Source organism: Styela clava, chromosome 13 (genome assembly GCF_964204865.1).
Source record: "Styela clava chromosome 13, kaStyClav1.hap1.2, whole genome shotgun sequence".
NCBI lineage: Eukaryota > Metazoa > Chordata > Ascidiacea > Stolidobranchia > Styelidae > Styela > Styela clava.
The window spans coordinates 1389213-1405653 of NC_135262.1; the positions used below are offsets into that span (position 1 = coordinate 1389213).

Genomic DNA, 16441 nt, shown 5'->3' on the forward strand with positions numbered 1-16441 from the left:
CTCGCGATCAGTCTAATTTTGTAATACATTGGTAACGCCCTCTATCGAATGACGGTGTTTTGACGAAGTTAGCGCAGTTAGAAGTCACGATTTGAGCCGCTCGAAAACGGAGTGTAAATTTTTTGCTAAAACGTGATTTTTCAATCAAATAATAAATAAAATTGCGCGATTGATCATGATAACAGATTCAGATATATAAGGACTCTCTAGAGAAACTACCAGAAGCACAATATGACGCAATTTAGTCGAGATTTAAACAATTGAAAATTTCATCCGAAGTTACAAGGCATCCGAAGTTAGCCGGTTTTACGGTATAGTTTAGTACCACATCCACTTCTAGTTGGCCTGGCTCAACAATTTTTGCATATGTCAATCCTAACCCCCACCTGACTACGTCACCGAAAAATTACGTCATTCCGACGTCACAGTGGCGTAATAAGGCTCACCGAAGTATGCGGATGGTCGTCCAAAACGCGCAGACGATAACCCGAAATCGAGCAAGCTATTTCTCTCGTTTTCTCGTCGCAACGATCACGATAGGAAAGAGATCGCCGGCTTTAGCAAGTTCTGATCGGCGGCGCAGATGCCATTTCGGGCGATCGTAATTATACTTTGGCAATCCCTATGACGTGATGGTGACGTCGTAGTGACGTAATTTTTGAATGGCATAGTCAGGTGAGGGTTAGGAATAACATATGCAAAAATCGATATGCTACGCCCACTGGAAGCACTTGTGGTACTAAACTATACTAGACCCGGGATGTAGTCGATTGTTGTTTTAACGTGAATTCTAAAATTACCTGTGTTAAAGTTTTTGTTTGTTTAAATTATTGGTACCATAGCATTAGGGTGTTGTGTTCTGAAATGCAGCTTGAACGAGATGGTATTATCGATCAATAAATCAGTTTTATTTCAATCACTCTGACATAAAACAAAACAACAACAAACGGACGAACAATTATGAGAATAAATAAGAATAGCATAATCTCTTTCCACGAAATAGCAAGTATAAGCTTTTTTTAGATCATAGTTTAACAAGTTTCACCTGCAATTATGAAAGATCATAATAATTTAAATTATTATTTTAAACTTCTAGAATGCTAAAGAACGATTTTTTAGTTATGAGTTTTCAACTGGGAATAGTTTATCAGAGGGAAATGGAATGAATTTTAAATGAAGTATTGTATACTTATATGCTTAATAATATCGCCTGAATTACCTGGAAAATTGGGTTCATGCAACTAAATTAAAATGATATATTTGAACAAAACAAAATTATCATATTCATAAATTCGATTGAGCAATGGATTTAAATTTGACAAAATAAGAAAGAGAAATGGACTGAATTTAGATTCCTACCCTAAAGGCAATTTATGAAATTTCAGATTTTAATAATATATATAAATAATAAAATAAATTAAAAAAATACTTGGTATTACGTTGCAAAAATTCTGTTCGATATAATGGCGAGCGAGGTACGCTCTGGAGTTCTACATGTTCAAAAAGTTAGTGGCCTCGTCAAAAAATTCCAAAAGCGATATGTTGCATTGTTTAAAAGATCCCCACATGGTGTCTCTAGACTAGAAGTATACGATTCAAAAGACCAGTACGAGAAACGGAACAAAGGCCCGAAAAAACATATTATTAGTCTCGAGTCCTGCGCTACGATCACACGTAAGCCAGTCTATGAAGGAAAAAAGGTTGATTTCTATATCACGCTGACATTTGATGACAGCAAAGAGCAACTTTTTCAAACCGATTCTGAAGACGATATGGAATTATGGTACGCTTCAATGAGTAGCGTTATCTTCGGGGGAGCCGGTCTTACAGATAACGTTATTTACCAACAGTATGAAGAGGACGGATATGATGTTGTCATCAAACAAAACGATGTTGTCAACAAATTAAAATTGAGTGGGATGTATTCTCTTGTCGTCTCAGCGGAAGATGTTGAATTACGTGATAAAGGAACGAAGCAAGTCATTACCAGGTGGCCACTACAATTATTACGAAAATATGGGCGCGACAAGCAAGAATTTTCTCTCGAAGCAGGCCGGCGTTGTCCTACAGGACCGGGAATGTTTTACTTCATTACTGATCATTACAACGCGATTTTTCAAGATGTTGATAATAAAGTTCGTAATCTTGCAGAAAGAGGCCGTGCTCACAGCACATCAAGCACGAAAGCAGGTGTTTCCCCAACTTTTAAACCTCCTGATAGCCCATTGATTCAAACCTCTGTTCCTCCATCTCCGTTTAGAGACGGCGAAAGTGAATACGATAACCCACTAGACATGAGAAAAAGCGCAGCAAGTATTGAAGAGTCTATCTACAACGAACCAGTAAACTCAAAACCCTCAAAGAAGGGACAGAAAGGCAAACCAGAAAATCCTACTTCAAAAGGCAAAGGGGGGAAACTTGGACCTCAAAAACCAGACCGATCGAATCCCAAAAAGAAAGACAAAAAAGGTATGAAAGGTCAAAGTTTACCGGCCCCACCCCCACCGCCCCAAGTAGAAGAAGCAATGTACGCCGAGGCTACAAATCTTTCCGGTGACTCAGATGCGCAAGCTTATGGCCGTCTCGATTTCGAAGGAACTGGAATTGCGAAGCGTTTTTCAAACACAAGTAGCGACAACCAATACGATTCTCTCGATTCAAAGTGGAATGAAGAAGATACTACTTATGCTACAGCTGGATCGATTAATCAACGGTTGTCAGGTCTTTCTACTGACGAGGAAGGCCTCTATGATAAAGTACAAAGGAAATGATATACTTCACTAATCTTTTTGGAGAAGTTTCTTACTGTATACTAGAGACTGGGAGATATTTAAAAAAAATTTAATCTACTTTTAGAATATTTCTTTTTTTCAAAATGGATTCTCCTGCTGTCTTAAGCATTCTATATGCTTGCTTCAAAAATCAAATCTGCTGTCCAAAACAGAAACCAATAGTTCCTACAGAGGAAGCCATTTAAATAGCAATTGGGGCCATCTTTCCATCCCTATACTGTCTATATGGCTGCCCAATAGCCCTCTATTGGAGAGGCCATTTAAACGGCGATTGGTACCGTACATCCACCCATCCCTATTTCTAACCTTCTGCCTATATGGCAAGCTAATGGCCCTCAAGGCAAGTTATTCATCAAATGGCAAATAGGACCATGTATGTAGACCCAATTTATTTCTAAATTACATGATTTGACTGAATCCTAGCAGCATTGAAGCATGACTTGACAGCACAAGGCATGTTCTGTTGGGATGAAATTATGCTGCCAAGAGGAATACTTTTGGACAGTTTATTCCCATTTTTGGCCAACACCAAGCCAGTCCCTTTTATCTGTAAAAATTTTTTTTTTCCTTTTACTTATTTTCAAACATATATATCCAAGAAAATATGCATTTTTATTGCAAATATTGTCATTGTTTTATTAATAGATTATTGTGATCTTTGCTTATATGTTTTACTTAATAATCCATAACACTCTTTGATAGAAGTTAATATTTTATTGTTTCATTTTCCAATACTGAGCTACCGCAGACATAGAGAAATATGGATGGGTAAAACAGACTTATTTTCTATTTCCTACCAAGACTCAGAAATGACCATAAGTGAATAATATACTATTGCAATTTTGATCAGAGCAATGTCTTGAGCCCTCAACTAAAATTAAAAGAGTACTGATAGCAGAGTTATAAGTTTGCTCAGAGCAAGGTGTCGTGCCCTCAATTGCCTAAAACAAGGTCCCAAGCCCTCAACTAAAATTGAAAGAGTACTGATAGCAGAGTTATAAGTTTGCTCAAAGCAAGCTCTCGGGCCCTCAACTAAAAGTGTGAAGAGTACTGATAGAAGTGATGGTCCCAAGCTCTTGACTAAAATTGAAAAAAATATTGATTGAGAGGTTGCAAGTTTGATCAAGGCAATGTCTCGAGCCCTCAATTAAAATTAAAAGAGTACTGATAGCAGAGTTATAAGTTTGCTCAAAGCAAGGTCTTGGGCCCTCAACTGAAAGTGGAAAGAGTACTGATAGAAGAGTTGGTCCCAAGCCTTACATTCAAAGTGGGAATAGTACTGTTAAAGTTGCAAATTTTTTTTTGCTCTAAACCGCTTTGAACATATGAAGTTAGGCTCCTTTCTTTCGTATTACTGACCATTAGATCTAATCGAAGGTGTCGCTGCGTTTTAAACAGTTTTGACTTATTGCGTCTCCCTCCATCCTGAAATGCAATATTTATGTTTCTTCAATATATTGTTCCTTGTTCGTATAAAGTGTATTTTTGGTATGATGAAAAATCTAATGGTTTTTCTTGTTGGCATATGGAGGTGTATTGAAGGAAGTGAAAATTCTTAAACAATTACTGATTAAAAAACAAAAAACCTGGTTAAGATATCTTGAGAACTGACTTCATAACAAAATTGAAATTCTAAAGGACTTTATCATAGACTTTATCCTGTATATCCTGCTGACTTTATAGCAAAATTTTTGTAACAGGACATTATGAACAATATGTATATTCCTTTGAGCTTTTTAAAATCCAAATTATTGACAAGACAGGATTCTAGATATGTACTATAATGTCTGTCCAAATTTTTTTAACCAAAATTAAAAAGCATCCACATAACAAGCCTAATCAGTGTTTGAAATACGATAATCAAATTCACACCATATATGATTTGATATAAATACTTCAAAAAAATTTCCATGCAACAGCCATGCTAAGGTAATGACTCATGGTCGGTTACATACATGTAATGTGCATTACTCATAAATGCTGAATCGTCACAGATTCCTATTTTTAACGTTCATTAATCGCTGGAATGTATATTGATAATGACATGTATAGGTATGCTTTTTCCTGGAACAAAAAGCCGCACAGTTGATACAAACATAATATAGGGCCAAATCTTACTAGAGTTGGCCAAAAACTGAATAATTATCTACGTTTCTGAGTATGATGTAATGATATTTTTGAACATGCAATAATAGATATACAGGGTATTCATAATCTTACCAGGGTAATATATCTTAACCAGGTTTTTCATTTTATTTTGATCACCTTTTTTTACTTTATTCAATACACCTTTAAGTGACAAAAAACTCTCTATGGTATCCAGGGGCGTAGCAAGTCTTTTTAAAGGGTGGGGTTTGGAAAATCAGAATCAAAATTTTCATGCAGCGGCTTGTAAAACAGGGGCCGCGATCATGCAACTCATTAAAATAGCTGACTTTGTCAACGATAACGACTTCTTGTTGCCTAAAATATTCAAGTCATGACCAATGTGAACATTTAAAATGTCTTGCTATATTAATTTGTGTTTATTTATTGTGTTTATTGGAAATTTCATCCAGAACCCCAAATTATCTGTTCTTGGCTTTCCTTGCTAGGATTCCTTATTTGCTGTTGCCAACGGAAACAATACCAATGTCAAATTTTGATTGTTATAAAAATGAAAGTGGTTTTCGATTTATTTCGATTTCACTATCGCTGAGTTAATGTTTAATAAATTACATCATAATTTTGTTATAGTTTGGTTTAAAAACGGCCAAATCAAAAATGGACACAAGGCACTACCTAAAATCAGAACTAAAACAGTTACAACCTTGAACCTGCCCAAAAGGTTCATAATGACAGAAAATCAAAAATTCCATTTATGAAATATGTAACAAAAATTACTTTATAAAAATATAATGTAATTCATTGAACCTAATGTCTATGTCTGAAGAAATTACGGTCAGGTTGGTATATTGATGCATCATAGATTCATAGTAAAAAGTATTGAATAATAATGCATGGCTAGCCTATGCTATCAAAGATTGGCCAACAGCGATTTTGAAAGCGTTCAAGTGCGACCTGGCGACATAGAATAATAATATTCTGACCAGTTAGGGTCCATTGGTCATTCTTAACAGGGTATAGAAGTCCGAATAGTGCCAAAGTAGACAAAAATAAATTTTTAAAAACCTTGTACTCAACAATTTTTTGGGAGATATTTTTGTCATGCTTTTACCAAAAACAATCAGGTTGTAAACTGTTGATTATTTTTTTTGTGGATATATTGTTATGTATTTATTGTTATAAATTTGATTTCATTTTTGCAATTTTACTATTGAAGATCATTTATGCCCGATTATTTAAAGGGAGCCGTGGTAAAGTTCCATTATAATCTTAGACTTTTGAATAATTAAAATTTTCACTACCCCACCAATGCCCGAGAGAAAATTTTGATTCTCTCCAATTCAAGACTATGATTAGTTGTCACAGCTCTGGGCAATAGGGGCCAGGTTCACAACCTGCTTCTGCATTCTGTGTCAATTCGTTCATTAATTATTAACAGGGAATACAAATTGTGGTGTGTTTATAGTGTTCACCGATTTTAATTAACTTCCTTAGAACTTGTCCTTCTTATAATGGCTTGTTCACTACCTGTTACTCGTCATTTTATTTTGAAAGGGAACTGTGTTTAGTGAACTTGCGCTGGGAAGTGTACCTAACACTGTCTGCCAGTGATTTTTTGTTGCATGAAGACTGATTTTGGTTAGACAAAATGTTATGAATTTGTTGAAACGTGAAGCAATACTATTATACATGACAATATTTCAAGTGTTTCTTTTTTTGTAGAAAATAATGATAAATTGTTTTTTTTTGTGCGTTTCTATAATTATGCTGCAATTTTTTATGTTCGTATTTATCTAGAATATAATAATGTACATGAAAAAATTATTTTTAGCATGGCTGAGATGTCTGAGAAAATTTACATTTTATTCCCAAACTCTGAACTCTTTCAAAAAATGTCTTCTAACTCTCAGTTAAAAGATATTTTTTTTAGTTCAGCTTAGACCTCTTAGAAGACCAAATTTTGATAAAAAAAACTTTTGTATATGCAAGCCTTTCTTTGCTTGTCAGTTTAAAATACTCGGTCAGCTTTTTTCAAAAATTTCAAATTCAACTCTGACTTTAAAGAATTCAGTTTTTTTTTTATTTTTGTCAGAAATTTGGCCGCAATTACCAATATTAAAATTTAAAATTTTCAACTCTAGAGAATTCAAAATTTTGACACCTCAGGGAGTTTAAACATACAACTCCAACTCATATCAATAAAACATGCGGTATTCTAAACAAAAAACAAATTGACAGCAATTTTCTGGCGAATGAACCCTCTTTAATTGCCTGTTGAAGAAAACCTTTTTGTCTCAGATTATGATTTCCTTGTTCGGATTCAGTATTTGCTGTTGTCAATGGAAACAGTAACAATGTCGTTCGTACCTTGATCGTTTTGAAAATGAAAGTGTGCGCGATTTTTATTTCAATTTCAACATCTCTGAGTTAATGTTTGAAAGAATTGAATAACACTCATACGACAGTATTGAAAATCTGAAATTTTTTTTGAATTTGGTGAAATCATGGATTTTTAAGTTTCTGTTAAATATTCTGACCCCGATGATCTACATCAAAAATCAAAAATTTTAAATCCAGAGAATTTTAAAATTTGACTTTGACTTCAGGAAGTTGTTGGTAAATCCAACCTCAAAATAAATTAATTCCTTATAACCCTAAGGACCCAAATTTTGAAAGCAAATTTCCAATTGCCAAGTCAGACCGTGAGAGCTTGCGGTTCTGGCTGGAAAGTGTTATCAAGATTCTTGGGGTCTAAAAAGCGTTACATTTTAAAAGGGGGTGTTCAGACCCATAAACCCTGCCCCTCCCCCTCATGGCTACGCCCCTAAACTCCAGTATCAATGAGAGCATATCAAACTCTTGACTCCACACCTTACTATTCATGACAATTTTCACTTCATCAAATATCAATGTGCATTTAACCTTGCAATATTAACCCTATAATAATAGCAGTTTGAATTTTTTCGACCGAATTGAATTTTTTTTTACTATTATTGTACTTAAAAAGCTAACTTGAGATTATGCCGCTATGTAATTGTTTTATTTCAATCCTATACTTATATGCTGCCTTATACATTGTGCCTTATAGTTGATTACAGTGCTCGAAATTGATTGAAAATTTGCTTTGGAAATAATAGGTTTTAAGTAAGCAAAGCTAAGTTTGACTATTGGCTCCGTCCTGATTGAATTGAACTAAGGGATTTTCTGCTGGTCATTTCTTCTAATTTCTTCCAAGCGCTTGCAATGCCGGAAATTTAGCATGAAAATATGCTATAAGACTACTAGCATGCCAATGTATGATGTAGGTCTCCAATTTGCCCCTGTCGACAATTTCTGGTTAGTAATGTGTAAGGGGTGTGTTTGCATCAGTCGTTGGACTTAGACAGCATATACAAGTGCACATATAAATCTTAGTTGAATGTGCCTGGATGTTTACCCTTTTTGTTAGTCAACCATATGTAGTGATATGTGAATTGAATTTTTCGCATTATCTTCACCAATCACAGTTTTCAACAAATGAATTCGAACCCTTCATGTTTTTTTGTACTTAAAACATGTCAACAGTCATTCCATTTGTTTCGAGCTCTGCATTATAATTTTTCAATTTCCAATAATGTCAACAACCATTTCATTAATTTTGGGCTCTGTATAATTGTGCCTTAAAATTCTTCAAGCGTGTAATTTTATTATTATTATTAAAAAGATATCATGTATTGAATGTTTATTAATGTACTTTTTGTTTTATGCTATAGGTCACAGGAATAGCTTTAGATTAGTTACTATGTTTGGAATTTATAAAGGACAGACAACACTAAGAGGTGTACAGGTTTTGCGACCCAAGCAGACCACCCAGTGTGGAGATATGTTTATCAACGATGCATGATGTGATAGAGGCTCAAGTATAAAGTATGACATTTTACAATATACATTTATGGCTGTGAAAACTGAGGTGTTTTTGAGGGAATTATTTAGCGTACAATGTGTATAGATTTCCTACTGACTTCACTGTATGTACATAATAAAAATCAGGGATTTCGTTGTTTATCTCCACTTTTGTTGACTTAATTCAATATTTTTTATTCAAAAAATCAAGCTCATTCATTTCTGCCTATAACTCAAATCAGAAAGGAGTCTCTTTCTATGTGACTGTACATGAACTCCAAGCAAATTTTCTCATGAAATATAAATATTTTGATTAGTATTACTATAAAACTCTTTTCTCTAAAACAAGATGGACACAATGTTTTTGGCATTGATTTGTTTTCAGTTTTACTATCACATAATTTATCACTATATTTCTTCATAGTCCCATTAGCTCTGCCACTTTCGTGGCTGCACATATAACTTTGCTCAGAGTCATAGATTGGCCTTTACTTCTGAGTTATTTCAGTTGGGCTTCCATCTTTGCTCGGAGATGAGTTTCCTTTATTTCTGAGTGAGTGCACGTAGCATTTGAAGCATCTGTAAACTCACACAACATTGCTCATACATGGGTCTCTGACTGAATTCCTGTGAAAAATTTTCTTTATAAAAATTTATCCTAGCTAGAATTACTGTATATAAAACCATTTTCACTAATCAAGATGGACCCAATGTTCATGGCATTGAGTTATTTTCGTCGTCGAAAATACGACGAATGTGCAAATCTTTGCACTAAAATGCTGGAAAAGAATCCGTACGACCAGGCCGTCTGGTCGCTCAAAACACGAGCCCTTACAGAACAAGTTTACATTGATGAAGTGGAGGCAGAAGAGGTTGGAATAGCTGAAGTTATCATGGATGATAATGCCGTAGCACAGGTTGCAAGACCAGGTATGCTAGTCATTTTTTCTTCAAAATCGTCACATTAATGAGACAGAACAATTCTGCTGTGTCACACTTCATTGGTACTTTTTCAGGTCGCCATTTCTTCATACTTTTCAAGTTTTTGTCTTGTAGAGCGCAATACTTTATACCAAATTTTGTAGTTCTTTATTATTCATGTGCACACTTTCATACAATGTTTGGTTCAGTTCGGCTAGAGCCGTGACCCCCTTCCATACTGGCAACTCTTGTGGACCCTTCATACTATGTGCCAAAACTTTTACCCACCTAGACTGGCGGCCATGTAAGTGTGATGTAAAAAGGTACATTTTATGAACAGAATGTTATTTGCATTGTTACAAAAGCAAAAATGGAAAACAGTGTCAAAACTAAATTTACTGTATTTATTGTAGTGCATGCATAATTGGTTAAAAGCAGAAATGTATGGCAGCATCGGATTGTCATTGTCACGAGTCGGAAAAATAACTCATACTTTATCCCGCTTTTTGGCAAATAATTTGGATAATGGTTGGTATTTAAAAGTATGGGCGTTTTACTAGTATGATGTTGTGTTGCGCAAATATTAAAATCCATCATCGATACCACTATTGCCGTATTAATTTAATTCTGTTAACATGACTCATGGTATATAAAATATATACTGCAATAATCTGCAAATACAAAATGCCTGGTAATATAGCTAGGTTGTAACTTGTAAATAGCAGTTATTCCATTGCTTATTGTATGGAAATTCCTACATACATTTAGATAAGCTTCAATTAGTGGATTTTATTTTCGAAGTATTCAAAATTTCATATTCGAAAAAAATAATTTCGAATGTATTCGAAATAGTGAACTATTCGGTATTGGCCATCCCTGAATTATTTATGCTCAACAAAGTAAAATACCTTGTGAAATATCCTTAAGCATCGGATTAAATCACCCAACGGGCCAGATTTGGCCCATGGGCCGTAGTTTAACCATGCCTCTCTAATTACTAACTTTTTATTGTCACAGGGACCAGCATGAAACCCAGCAGTTCTGGTCGATCTACCGGGACAAGCCCAGCAGTGAGACCAACCAGTCAGTCAGGAAGGCCTGTTAGTGGTTTTGTGAGACCAGGTGAGTGAATAGAATTTGTATGGAGTCGTGAAAAATTTACACCAGACTCCCACTCCAAACTTTACATGTTTAAAAAATGACTTGATCTCCAGCGTGACAAAAAATTTATTCTGCTTTGCGATAAAAATATGACATCATAGTGACCACCGGCCAGCTTTCATTCGCCCACTCTTGCTGAAACATGTAAGGGCAAAAGGTCAACTCTTTATCCGCATTCCTGCCTCATTTTTTTCTCAAAAATACTAAAAAAATCACTTACCGTATTTGCTCGTTTTGTAGCCCAAGCACGGGCGCTTGGTATTTTTAAAGTACAATTATACACAGAAATTACGGTATCTTTGAAGACAAATATTTGACGACATTAATCCTTTTTCCATGTCAAACACAAATTATTCACGTCTTAAGAGTAATTTTCAAAATTTTTCTACGCACCGCAGGTACAAATCGCAAAAGAAGAAAAGTTTTGCGACGCCCTATCAATATTGAAACTTGCACAGTTTGAGAACCACGGTGTTACGTAATCAACGCTATCTGTTATGTATGGCGTGAGTGTTATCTACCAGCGCTTGAAATTCAACAGCGTTGTGACAAAAGCGCTTCTTATTTTCTATTGTTCTCTACCACTAAAAATAAGCTTTACATCGGGCGGGTATTCAAGCACCGGCTCTTATTTATTTTTATGTTCTGTTCACACGGGCGGCTATTCAAACGGGCCCTTAATCAAAATCGGGCGGTAAAACGAGCATATACGATATGTCTGTTAAACTTGGTTCAGCATATAAATAAACTGCAGCACGCATAATCATAGTAAGTACAGGAAGTAGAGACATGGAAAGACAAAATGAATATATTGATTCATGTACACATTCTAATTCTATCAAAATCAAACAATTTTATTTGTGTCATTTTAATCACAGCAGTGGCTCGCTCCACCATTTCAACATTTTTTTCATCAAATTCGTTTTTTTGAATTCGACAAATGCAGGACTAATTTAATTTTTCTCTTAATTAAATGTTCTTGTTCACTCTATATTTTTTAAAATTTCTGTTTAAAATTCAGACTTTAATTACCGCCATTAATGGTTGCTGACTCTAAAAAACTAAAAATTCTGTGGACCTGATATATCTACAAAAATCTTCCATATTAAGATTGAAATTGTGATGTGTATTAAATTTTATGGAGTATTGTTTGATTGGCAAAATGTATATGTTCATAATTTATTTAAATTGTTGAGTGCGTTGAATACAGTGTTCACTTCTAATTTTACTCACAGATGATTAGCCTTTACATCTAACTATTAACTTTCATGGTTATTCTCACAGCAAATTTTTCAAAATAACATATACTGTATATAAAAATGTATAAACTCTGATACATCATGCAATCGAAATGTTAGAAAGCCAGGCATTTGAAACAGAATATATTATTCAAAATGTCAGTTGCGTTATCATTTGTAACTTTGTGAACAATTTCCTTTTTCCTTGATGTGTGTTTTGCCTACGTATAGTTGAGTAACCAAAGTTCTGTAGATATTGTTGCACTATTACTTTAATCTTAAAACTACAGCAATGGAAGCTCAAACCTAAGTTAGGTGTTGGATGGATATATGCTTCCAATTGCCGCCAAAAGCGATTTGCTAAGTGCACAACAAAAATTAACAGAATTGTGTTAAACATACCTAATACCTAAAATATGATTGAATATTTTACATATTGCATTTATTTTAAATGCTGTGTATATAAATCAACGATTGCATTTTACCTTTCTATGTCATTTACTTTCTATTACGTAATTTTCTGTTACGATCACAAAATTGAGTTTTATTTGAAGGCAGCAATTTTTTTTCTGATAATTTGGCACCGCACGAACAAAATGTTCTGGAACCGCTGAGCTAAATGAAAAATGAAGATGAATGTGCCACATGCCATTAAAGATATGGAGGGTGTCCATAAAGTCCTGAAATATTCTAAAATTGCGAAGGGATTTTATCGACACCATATATTGTTTTGGCCCTCGCAGATGTATTATTTAATGAAGTAAAAATATTCAAACAGTTACTGATTAAAAAACAACAAACCTGGTTAAGAAATATTTAGAACCGACTTCATAACAAAATTGAAATTGTATTGTAAAATGGACACCCTGTATATCTTATAAATATATTAAATTATTTAATTAAGCTTTATTTGTTTTCTGAAAGAATTTGCTCAAAGCTAGACTCACGAGTAAGTTAACTCGTCTGGAAATAACATAATCTGTTTCCACCATTCGTTCAACCAATTACGGAAACTCGAAATCAAAAGTTTCATGGAAAGAGATTATGTTACTCATACTTATCTTTATGATACTATCTCGTTTAAGCGTTCTTGTGGCAACTGACACATCCGCAATAGAAAGTAGACAAGAAGAAAGGACTTGCGGTTCAGTGCACAATACTCATCTCTTGGTAAATTTGGGGAAAATCCTCTGAAATTCAGATTTTGATTGTGCTTTATTTGTTATTCAAGAAATTTTCTTTTTAAAGGTACCCAATCTGGAAGGCCAGGGACCATGGAACAAGCACTCAGGACCCCTCGTTCAGCACAGACAGCTCGACCAGTGACAAGTGCCAGTGGAAGATTTGTTCGACTTGGGACAGCTTCGATGCTCTCCAATAAGGATGGGCCTTTTATCAACATGTCCCGACTGAATTTGAATAAATATGCGGGCAGGGATAATCTGTCAAAGGTGAGTTTATTTCTTCAATATTTTATGTGCTCCATATGATAATTTATACAATAAGCTGAGATAATTAAAACTAGAGTCATAAGAGCACAATTATAATATTTTCCCAGCTTTTCATTTCAGAGGGACGTTCCCAAATTTTTAGAGGAGAGATATTTTGTTATTAATGATAAAACTATTTGTAGCTTCTTGAACTGTATTGTGACTGATCATCTGCACTGGGAAATAAGCCACTTTCTGGATTATCAAATACTGTTTTATTTACATTTAGGGTAAAGTGTGGTGACACTTCTCAAAATTAGCGGGGTGGGAGTGTTTGAAATTTGTTCATCCCTTCAGGGGGTGTAGGGAAATCACAGGGTTGGAAGATTATTTTGATTGGCGGAATGCCTACCTAACTCAAATTATGATTTGTCGATTGTATCTGAAATAGTCATTTTTTCAATAATCCAAATTAATATTACCACGTCTAATTTATATTGGCTAATGAGCAATAATTTTTGTTACAAGAAAAGTACTTAAGTCTTCTTTTTTTCAGGCTTTATTTGAATACATTTTTCACCATGAAAATGATGTCAGAAATGCGTTAGAACTTGCTGCTCTTGCAACAGAAAAATCTCAATATAAAGACTGGTGGTGGAAGGTTGGTTAGAATGTATAAATATATTTCAATTTGGCAAATGTGCTTGACAAAAGTCTTTTTTAATTCTCTGATGAGAATGCCTAGTAAACTTAATGCTTTTAAGCTACAGTCATAAATTGCGAGTTCAATTATATCTATGGAAATTCTAAAATTATTATTCCTGGCCACATTATTACAGTCATCAGAAATTGAATGAAGGCATTTTCAGATTAACTTTTATTGCTATAAATGATAGTTTTTCATGTGGAACAGGGCTTTGCTTTGAGGAAACTTGGGCAAAAAACATATACCTCTTAGTGTGTAATGGTCGCTCGCACTCTCTCTTCTTCCACTCTCAAGTTGAGGACTTTCGAAAAAATATAAGTTATTTCTCATTATAGTGCAGTTTGTGGCCCCCTGGCTGCCTATTGTACATCCCTGTTATAGTGTCAGCACTCATAATCAGCCGCTTGCAATTCTTCTTTCGGCACTATTTCCATGTTTAACACGTTTAATTGAAAGCTTGGGACACAGAGAACACTTGTATTGTACACATCATTCCTTATTCCAGGTCCAACTTGGCAAATGTTATTATCGTCTTGGTATGTACCGGGATGCTGAGCGCCAGTTCAAATCTGCGCTAAAACAAGAATCTATTGTGGATACAATGTTATATCTAGGAAAAGTCTATCAGAGATTAGATCAGCCGTTATCAGCTATTGATATCTATAATCAAGGTCTGGAGAAATATCCCGGCGAGGCCAGTTTGCTAACAGGTGAGACCTTGGTTCTAAACTTTTGTGTTAAAGCATTCCTCCCTTTGCCTCTTTTGGAATTCTCTTTGCACCTCACACTATAATTTTAAAAATTTGTTTTTGTCAAATAAGTTCAGTTTTCTCACTTTGTGTTAATTCCATTTTGATTTACTCAATGCTTACATATATATATGAAACATTTTAATTCCAGGTGTCGCCCGTGTTTATGATGCTATGGACAACCAAGAAGAGATGGCGAAATGGTACCGTCACGTTTTGGATCACGATCGCACAAATGTCGAGGCCCTTGCTTCAATTGCAGCGGACTATTTCTACAACGATCACCCGGAGGTCGCTCTCAGTTTATACCGAAGGCTGTTACAAATGGGTGTCTACAACGTCCAAATTTTTAATAATCTTGGTTTATGCTGCTACTACGCACAGCAGTACGACATGACTTTTAAATGTTTCGAGCGTGCTCTATTGGTCGCAGAAGATTTAGAAGCGGCAGATGTATGGTACAATGTCAGTCACGTTGCGATTGGAATCGGTGAATTAAATATGGCGTACCAATGTCTACGCCTCGCTGTTTCCATAGATAACAGCCACGCTGAAGCTTACAATAATCTCGGCGTTTTGGAATTACGTCAAGATGACATTGACAAAGCTAAAGTATTTTTTACATCGTCCCAAGAACTGGCTCCAGGGTCATACGAAGCGCATTACAATCAGGCGACTCTTTCGCAATCCCTCGGTGACCTTCAAACGACCTACATCTCAACTATGAGAGCCACTGAAGCGTTTCCTGAGCATGTCGACTCAAAGGATTTGCTCAAAGTGTTAAAAGATCATTTCACAAGTTTGTGAATTGCATTTAGCCATGTTAGTCACCATTTCTAGGGACCTAGACTCACATAATTTGCTATACTTATCTGTTATCTCTGTATGAATTACATATCAGCGACTTTGTGTCTAAAGCAGTGATTCTCAAACTTTTCAAGCCGCGCCCCCATTTTAGAATTTGTGAAGTCTTACGCCCACCTAAAAATAACTAGCTATCAATAAGCTACAAATAACAGATAGTAAGGTTTTATTCAAAAAAACACGTTAAAAATCTGCGTACACAATAAAGACATGTAAATATTAAATGAACGTAAATATTCAAAATAAGGCGGGCGAGATCAAACCTAACAAATATTTTTTTAAGCTTCAGACCACCTAAAAATTGTCTACGCTCCCCCTTATGGGCCACACCCTACTGTTAAAGTACCACTGGTCTGAAGCCGTTCTCAGTGCAGAACCCTATAAGTTTTGTTTTGAGTACTTTGTTCACCAGTTCATTTATCATATCCTATTTGTGTACATTACATACCACTGTCTGCTTGGTCCTCCAAAAATATCACATCCGCAGATGTTTCAAAAATTGCTTATATTGGTAGATCCTTCGTAATGAAATCTTTATGAATGTCTTGTGTAACACAATCCTGCATCTAACTGTCATATCCAGAGGCGTACC

The 16441-nt window shown here is 35.1% G+C and overlaps 2 protein-coding genes across 3 annotated transcripts; both read left to right on the plus strand.

The window, feature by feature from the left end:
* Positions 1-1355: 1355 nt before the first annotated feature.
* LOC120332191 (docking protein 1-like) lies at positions 1356-8650 on the plus strand. The gene has a single exon (XM_039399395.2). It carries the CDS (start codon positions 1464-1466, stop codon positions 2769-2771), a length of 1308 nt encoding a protein of 435 aa, XP_039255329.2. The 5' UTR covers positions 1356-1463; the 3' UTR covers positions 2772-8650.
* A 40-nt stretch (positions 8651-8690) lies between these two features.
* Positions 8691-16120, plus strand: LOC120328042 (tetratricopeptide repeat protein 8-like). 2 transcript variants are annotated; one of them, XM_078119611.1, is made up of 7 exons: positions 8691-8804; positions 9482-9710; positions 10719-10823; positions 13349-13551; positions 14087-14191; positions 14742-14946; positions 15137-16120. In XM_078119611.1, exons 2-7 carry the CDS (start codon positions 9482-9484, stop codon positions 15790-15792), a joined length of 1503 nt encoding a protein of 500 aa, XP_077975737.1. In that variant the 5' UTR covers positions 8691-8804; the 3' UTR covers positions 15793-16120. The 2 variants fall into 2 exon arrangements, with proteins under 2 accessions (XP_077975737.1, XP_039250365.2); XM_039394431.2 differs by lacking the exon at positions 8691-8804 and having other exon boundaries at positions 9131-9710.
* The last annotated feature ends 321 nt before the right edge of the window (positions 16121-16441 follow it).

Excerpts from the sequence above, each read along its gene's own strand:
- LOC120332191 (XM_039399395.2), top strand. The coding sequence starts at position 1,464 with ATGGCGAGCGAGGTACGCTCTGGAGTTCTACATGTTCAAAAAGTTAGT.
- LOC120328042 (XM_078119611.1), top strand. The coding sequence starts at position 9,482 with ATGGACCCAATGTTCATGGCATTGAGTTATTTTCGTCGTCGAAAATAC. Across the intron at positions 14,192-14,741 it reads ATAAAGACTGGTGGTGGAAG|GTCCAACTTGGCAAATGTTA; the intron begins GTTGGTTAGAAT and ends TCCTTATTCCAG. Across the intron at positions 14,947-15,136 it reads CGAGGCCAGTTTGCTAACAG|GTGTCGCCCGTGTTTATGAT; the intron begins GTGAGACCTTGG and ends TTTTAATTCCAG.